Source organism: Babylonia areolata, chromosome 1 (genome assembly GCF_041734735.1).
Source record: "Babylonia areolata isolate BAREFJ2019XMU chromosome 1, ASM4173473v1, whole genome shotgun sequence".
NCBI lineage: Eukaryota > Metazoa > Mollusca > Gastropoda > Neogastropoda > Buccinidae > Babylonia > Babylonia areolata.
The window spans coordinates 97,607,986-97,615,485 of record NC_134876.1 but is presented as its reverse complement, the minus strand read 5'-3'; the positions used below and the strand labels follow the sequence as shown (position 1 = coordinate 97,615,485).

The 7,500-nt window shown below is 51.1% G+C and overlaps 1 protein-coding gene across 1 annotated transcript in view; it reads right to left on the bottom strand.

Annotated features, from left to right (window-relative positions):
* Positions 1-7,500, bottom strand: part of LOC143294404 (dual 3',5'-cyclic-AMP and -GMP phosphodiesterase 11-like) — a 244,310-nt gene that overhangs the window by 236,749 nt on the left and 61 nt on the right. Inside the window, 2 exon segments of the mRNA XM_076605884.1 lie at positions 5,325-6,452; positions 6,727-7,500. The exon segment at positions 6,727-7,500 is cut by the window's right edge and continues 61 nt beyond it. Of these exon segments, the coding sequence (XP_076461999.1) occupies positions 5,325-6,248 (924 nt within the window). The 5' untranslated portion in view covers positions 6,249-6,452; positions 6,727-7,500.

The window sequence follows — 7,500 nt, the reverse complement described above, 5'->3', positions numbered from 1 at the left end:
TTTGTTTTTTCCTGCCTGCAATTTTATTTGTTTTTCCTATTGACGTGGATTTTTTCTACAGAATTTTGCCAGGAACAACCCTTTTGTTGCCGTGGGTTCTTTTACGTGCGCTAAGTGCGTGCTGCACACGGGACCTCGGTTTATCGTCTCATCCGAATGACTAGCGTCCAGACCACCACTCACGGTCTAGTGGAGAGGGAGAAAATATCGGCCGGCTGAGCCGTGATTCGAACCAGCGCGCTCAGATTCTCTCGCTTCCTAGGCGGACGCGTTACCTCTTAGCCATCACTCCAATATACGCATGTGTGTGTGTGTGTGTGTGTGTGTGTGTGTGTGTGGAACAATCAGTGTCTAAAGGCAGCCGTCAGTCGGCTGTAGGAAGCCAGGCACGGCAGTCTGTTGTGCGAATGACTTCGTGTTTGTATCGCGCTTTGAGCTGGGTCAGGTCTTTAACCGAGGACAGTTACCATATAAGTATCAATAATGATGATAATAGTAATCATAGTTGTTATTATTACTATTATTAGTAGTAGTTTGTTTTTGACTCACTTGTGTAAACAAAGTGAGTATGTTTTAACCCGGTGTTCGGTTGTCTGTGTGTGTGTGTGTGTGTGTGTGTGTGTCCGTGTGTCTGTGTGTCCGTGGTAAACTTTAACATTGACATTTTCTCTGCAAATACTTTGTCAGTTGACACCAAATTAGGCATAAAAATAGGAAAAATTCAGTTCTTTCCAGTCATCTTGTTTAAAACAATATTGCACATCTGGGATGGGCACAAAAAAAATTAAAAAAGAAGCCTAATTATATGCAAACTGCATTTACTGTTATATTTATATTTTTTGTATTCTCTAAACTTGGCACTTTGACCTCTTATTCTGACCCAACAACAAGAGGAGTCATTATTATCATTTTTTGTTCAAACAGGAACTTCTTTTGCTAAGCATGGAATTTTTTTATTTATTTTGCAAACGTTTTTGGTGCAGATAGTAAAAAAGGGAAATTACTCTGTAATTAATGCTAGGGGACTTAATTTATCACAAGTGAGTCTTGAAGGCCTTGCCTCTCTTGTTTTCATTATCATCAAAATGATGATGATGATGACGATACTAGGATGCAGAAAGAGAAAGAGAGCCGGACTGATGGGGAGAGACAAATAAAGTGAGACAGACAGAAAGACAGACAGACAGACAGCGAGAGAGACAGACACAGAGAGACAGACAGACAGAAAGACAGTCAGACACTCAGACAGCGAGAGAGACAGACACAGAGAGACAGACAGACAGAAAGACAGACACTCAGACAGCGAGAGAGACAGACAGAGAGAGACAGACAGACAGAAAGACAGTCAGACAGACAGCGAGAGAGACAGACACAGAGAGACAGACAGACAGAAAGACAGACACTCAGACAGCGAGAGAGACAGACACAGAGAGACAGACAGACAGAAAGACAGACAGTCAGACAGCGAGAGAGACAGACACAGAGAGAGACAGACAGACAGAAAGACAACAGTCAGACAGCGAGAGAGACAGACACAGAGAGACAGACAGACAGAAAGACAGACAGTCAGACAGCGAGAGAGACAGACACAGAGAGACAGACAGACAGAAAGACAGACACTCAGACAGCGAGAGAGACAGACACAGAGAGACAGACAGACAGAAAGACAGACAGTCAGACAGCGAGAGAGACAGACACACAGAGACAGACAGCCAGAAAGACAGACAGACACTCAGACAGCGAGAGAGACAGACACAGAGAGACAGACAGACAGAAAGACAGACAGTCAGACAGCGAGAGAGACAGACACAGAGAGAGACAGACAGCCAGAAAGACAGACAGACACTCAGACAGCGAGAGAGACAGACACAGAGAGACAGACAGACAGAAAGACAGACAGACAGACAGCGAGAGAGACAGACACAGAGAGACAGACAGACAGAAAGACAGACAGACACTCAGACAGCGAGAGAGACAGACACAGAGAGACAGACAGACAGAAAGACAGACACTCAGACAGCGAGAGAGACAGACACAGAGAGACAGACAGACAGAAAGACAGACAGACAGACAGCGAGAGAGACAGACACAGAGAGACAGACAGACAGAAAGACAGACAGTCAGACAGCAAGAGAGACGGACAGAGAGAGAGACAGACAGCCAGAAAGACAGACATACACTCAGACAGCGAGAGAGACAGACACAGAGAGACAGACAGACAGAAAGACAGACAGACAGACAGCGAGAGAGACAGACACAGAGAGACAGACAGACAGACAGAAAGACAGACAGAGAGAGAGACAGACACAGAGAGACAGACAGACAGAAAGACAGACAGACAGACAGCGAGAGAGACAGACACAGAGAGACAGACAGAAAGACAGACACTCAGACAGCGAGAGAGACAGACACAGAGAGACAGACAGACAGAAAGACAGACACTCAGACAGCGAGAGAGACAGACACAGAGAGACAGACAGACAGAAAGACAGACAGTCAGACAGCAAGAGAGACGGACAGAGAGAGAGACAGACAGCCAGAAAGACAGACAGACACTCAGACAGCGAGAGAGACAGACACAGAGAGACAGACAGACAGAAAGACAGACAGACAGACAGCGAGAGAGACAGACAGACAGACAGAAAGACAGACAGACACTCAGACAGCGAGAGAGACAGACACAGAGAGACAGACAGCCAGAAAGACAGACAGTCAGACAGCCGAGAGAGACAGACAGACAGACAAGAAAAAGAGGGAAGCGGGGACGAATCAACGAACGAACAGCCGTGACGAACGGCCTGTCTTGACACGAACAGAAAGAAGAGATGAGAAAAAAGAATCATTCAGAATCATCACCATCATCAGATAGGTTTTTTATCCCCAGGTCTTGGGGTCAGCACACACACACACACACACACACACACACACACACACACACACACACACACACACAAACAAGACAAGAGTCAGGCAAGAATGAGGGAAGCAAGAACGAACAAACGACTGAAACGAAAGGTCTTTCATCACAAGAGAACACAATCAGCCAGAATCTTCATCGTTGACTTTTTTTTCTTTTCTGTTTTGTTTTGAGTTGTGTTGTTTTTTTTCCCAGCTCTCGGGGCCAAGCAAAAAACTCTGGCAACGAACTCCAACCATGTCACCTTGCACGGAAACATCGATACAGAAACAACGGGGGGAAGGTGGGGGGGGGGGATACGCGCTGAGGCCGTGACGATATGGACAACAGTCAGACACTGATTCAGAGAGACATTCAGATGTGTTCAGACAGACGATCAGACAAACAGACATCCAGATAGACAGACATTCAAACAGGTATTCAGATGGGCATTCAGACAGACATTCAGTCATTCAGACAGGCATTCCGATAGACATCCAGACATACATTCACACAGACAGACAGACAGACATTTAAACAGGCAGACAGATATTCAGACAGACAGGCAGACAGACATTCATTCAGACAGACAGAAATTCATACAGACAGACATGCAGGCAGACAGACAGACGTTCAGACAGGCAGGCAGACAGACAGGCAGGTAGGCAGACAGACAGGCAGGCAGACAGACATTCACACAGACAGGTAGGCAGGCAGACAGACAGACGGACAGACATTCAGACACTCAGATATTCAGACAGGCAGGCAGACAGACCGACATTTAGCCAGACATAAAGTCAGACAGACAGACAGATAGTCAGAAATTCAGACAGACAGACAAACAAACAGACAGAGAGACAGACAGGCACACAGACATTCAGACAGAGATAAGGGCAAGGGGACAGGCATGAGGAGAACAACACACACACACACACACACACACACACACACACACACACACACACACACAAGACAAGAGTCAGGCAAGAATGAGGGAAGCAAGAACGAACAAACGACTGAAACGAAAGGTCTTTCATCACAAGAGAACAATCAGCCAGAATCTTCATCGTTGACTTTTTTTTTCTTTTCTGTTTTGTTTTGAGTTGTGTTTTTTTTCCCCAGCTCTCGGGGCCAAGCAAAAAACTCTGGCAACGAACTCCAACCATGTCACCGAGCACAGAAACATCGATACAGAAACAAGGGGGGTGGGGGGCTGGGGGGGGTATGCGCTGAGGCCGTGACGATATGGACAACAGTCAAGACATTCAGAGAGACATTCAGATGTGTTCAGACAGACGATCAGACAAACAGACATCCAGACAGACAGACATTCAAACGGGTATTCAGATGGGCATTCAGACAGACATTCAGTCATTCAGAATGGCATTCGGATAGACATCCAGACATACATTCAGACAGACAGACAGACAGGCAGGCAGACAGACAGACATTTAAACAGGCAGGCAGATATTCATACAGACAGACAGACAGACAGAAATTCATACAGACAGGCAGGCAGGCAGACAGACATTCATTCAGACAGACAGAAATTCATACAGACAGACAGGCAGGCAGGCAGGCAGACAGACAGACAGACGGACGGACATTCAGACAGACATTTAATTTAGTCAGACAGAAATTTAGACAGACAGACAGACATTCAGACAGACAGGCAGGCAGGCAGGCAAGTAGACAGGTAGGCAGGCAAACAGACAGACAGACGGACGGACATTCAGACAGACATTTAATTTAGCTATACAGAAATTTAGACAGACAGACAGACATTCAGACAGACAGGCAGATAGACAGAAGTTCAGACAGACAGGCAGGCAGACAGACAGACAGACAGGTAGGCAGACAGACATTCAGACAGACAGGTAGGCAGGCAGACAGACAGACGGACAGACATTCAGACACTCAGATATTCAGACAGACAGGCAGACAGACATTTAGCCAGACATAAATTCAGACAGACAGACAGATAGTCGGAAATTCAGACAGACATACAGGCAGACAGACAGGCAGATAGACAGAAGTTCAGACAGACAGAAGTTCAGACAGACAGACAGGCAGACAGACAGACAGGTGGGCAGGCAGACAGACAGACGGACAGACATTCAGACACTCAGATATTCAGACAGGCAGACAGACCGACATTTAGCCAGACATAAATTCAGACAGGCAGACAGATAGTCAGAAATTCAGACAGACAGACAGACAAACAAACAGACAGAGAGACAGACAGGCACACAGACATTCAGACAGAGATCAGGGCAAGGGGACAGGCATGGCGAGAAGAACCACACACACACACACACACACACACACACACACACACCTTCCCACCCACCCCAAACATTCCCACAGCTCTCTCCCCCAGCCACCCCTCCCCCCCCTCCCCTCCTCCACCTCCCCCCTCCCCCCTCACCTGGTAAGCATCAGGGATGTTGACTGGGTGCCCCGTGTCCGCCACGTGGCCGATGATGCCGGTGCCCCAGGGCACACAGATCTCCTGCTGCCCCGAGTGGGACACCTGCTCCAGGGTGGAGTCACAGCTCACGTCGAACAGCTTGGACACCAGGCGGCGCTCCGCAGAGCCCCGCCCCCTCACGAGGAAGAGCGAGCACCTGTCGGCGTTGAGGAGCACGGAGAGGTTCTGCAGGATCTTGTAGCACAGGCTGGTCACGTCCAGGTCGTTGCAGATGTCGATCACCAGCTCGTACATCAGCTCTTTCTCGTCCAGAGCTTTCAGCTCGCTCTTGGACCGCCGGTGGGGGTGGGGGTGGTGGTGGGGGTGGGGGTGAGGCTTGTTGTTGTCCCCCACCACGCTGCCCCCCATCCCCACCCCCCAACCCCCGTGGGTGCTGTCCGGGGTAGGGGTGGAGGCGGAGGTGGAGGGGGAGGGGCAGGGATCCAGGAAGGTGGAGTGGCCGTCCTCAGTGGTGGTGACGATGGGACCCAGAGGACCCCCCCTCTCGAACTCCTGGGCGGAGATTTTCCTCACCGGGGTGTTGGCTCCAGAGTTTGGCTTGGAGTTGGAGCTGGTGGTGGTGGAGGTGGAGAGAGATTCCCCCAGGGGTAGGGGTGGGGGTTGGGAGGAGGTGGTGGCGGGGTGGCAGAGGGCATGAGCGATGAGCCAGCTGTCCACCATACTGCGGCGTGCCTTGCGGGCGAAGTAGTCCTGCACGAAGTCCGGGTGCTCGTCCAGCCACCTCTCCACTCGCTCGTACTCCTCCTGGCCCGCCACCTCCCTGTCCTCCTTGTCCTCCGCTGCCACCCCGGGTGACGTGTCTGCCGTGCTGGTCACGGGGGTCATCCCCGGCACTGCTGAGCACGGGGTGGACATCTTCATCCCACTCACTGCCACTCTGCTGCTGCTGCTGCTGCCTCGGTGACGGCTGCTGTTTGAGCGATGAGGGGTGTGTGGGTCATGAGGCGATAATGCTGTTGTTGTTGGTGGTGGTGGTGGTACAGCCAGTCACGAGGGACACACGGCTGCCTGTTGCTCCACCTCCACGCGCCAGCTGAACACTGGGAGCCGAGGCCTCTGGGGGGACTGTCACGGTTGGAATCCAGCGTGACGGACAGGAGACGAGGACACACACACACACACACACACACACACACACACACACACACACACACACAGAGGCTGTGAGGTAAACGATGTGTAAACACGTGCTCCGTTCGCGACACGGCCTACGGATGGGGATAGGTGGGGTGAGGGTGGAGTGGGGGTGGGGTGGGGTGGGGTTGGCAGTGACGCGGGGTGGGTGGAAGAACAGAAGGTACTTGTACAGGACGGTCAGTCTTGGGGGTTACTTACTTACCACCACTGACGCCTGTAGCCGTCAGTCACTGTAGTTCCCGCAACAGTGGCAGCAGAGAATCCGCCACAGAGATGTAGTACCCGAGGTCAGAGCCACTCCACATTGTCACGGTGCTTACATCCACCCCGACAACACACACCATCCACCCACAGGTGAGGACTGGAGCCGCCACAGGAAGGGATGGAGGAAGGACCAGGCCCCTGAAGACCATCACACAGCAACGCCACACACCAGAAGCGACGTGCTGAATCAAGTGAAGTGAGACACTGAGGAAGAGATCACACAGAGTGGAGGGGATTAGTTCCCACACCCTCACTACCTCCCCTCTCCGCCACCTCTCTCTCCCCCCCTAGACAAGAAAGCAACGAACCACAGTAGCTGCGACTCGCTCTCTACTGCTCCTATCTTCCCCCCTTCAGGCACGTGGCGAGGAGAGAGAGAGAGGGAGAGAAAGAGAGACAGACACCGTCAGAGCCAGAGGAAGAGCGGAGATCCAGCACACACACAGCACCGGCACTGACTTCACTGCCCTCAGTGCTGGCACGCTCACCTTCACCTCACGGCAGCAAAAGCGTGGGACAAGAGAGAGAGAGAGAGAGAGAGAGCTGACGAACTCAACTCGTGTGGTGGTCGCTGTGTTTACATACACGTCACTCGTAGTCAAAGGCTCGCTTCTGCTACCACCACCACCACAACTACTGCTCCTACTACAGCAACGAGCGTACACAGTCAGCGGCCCACACGTGTGAACTCCACAGTTACACCAGTGCCACA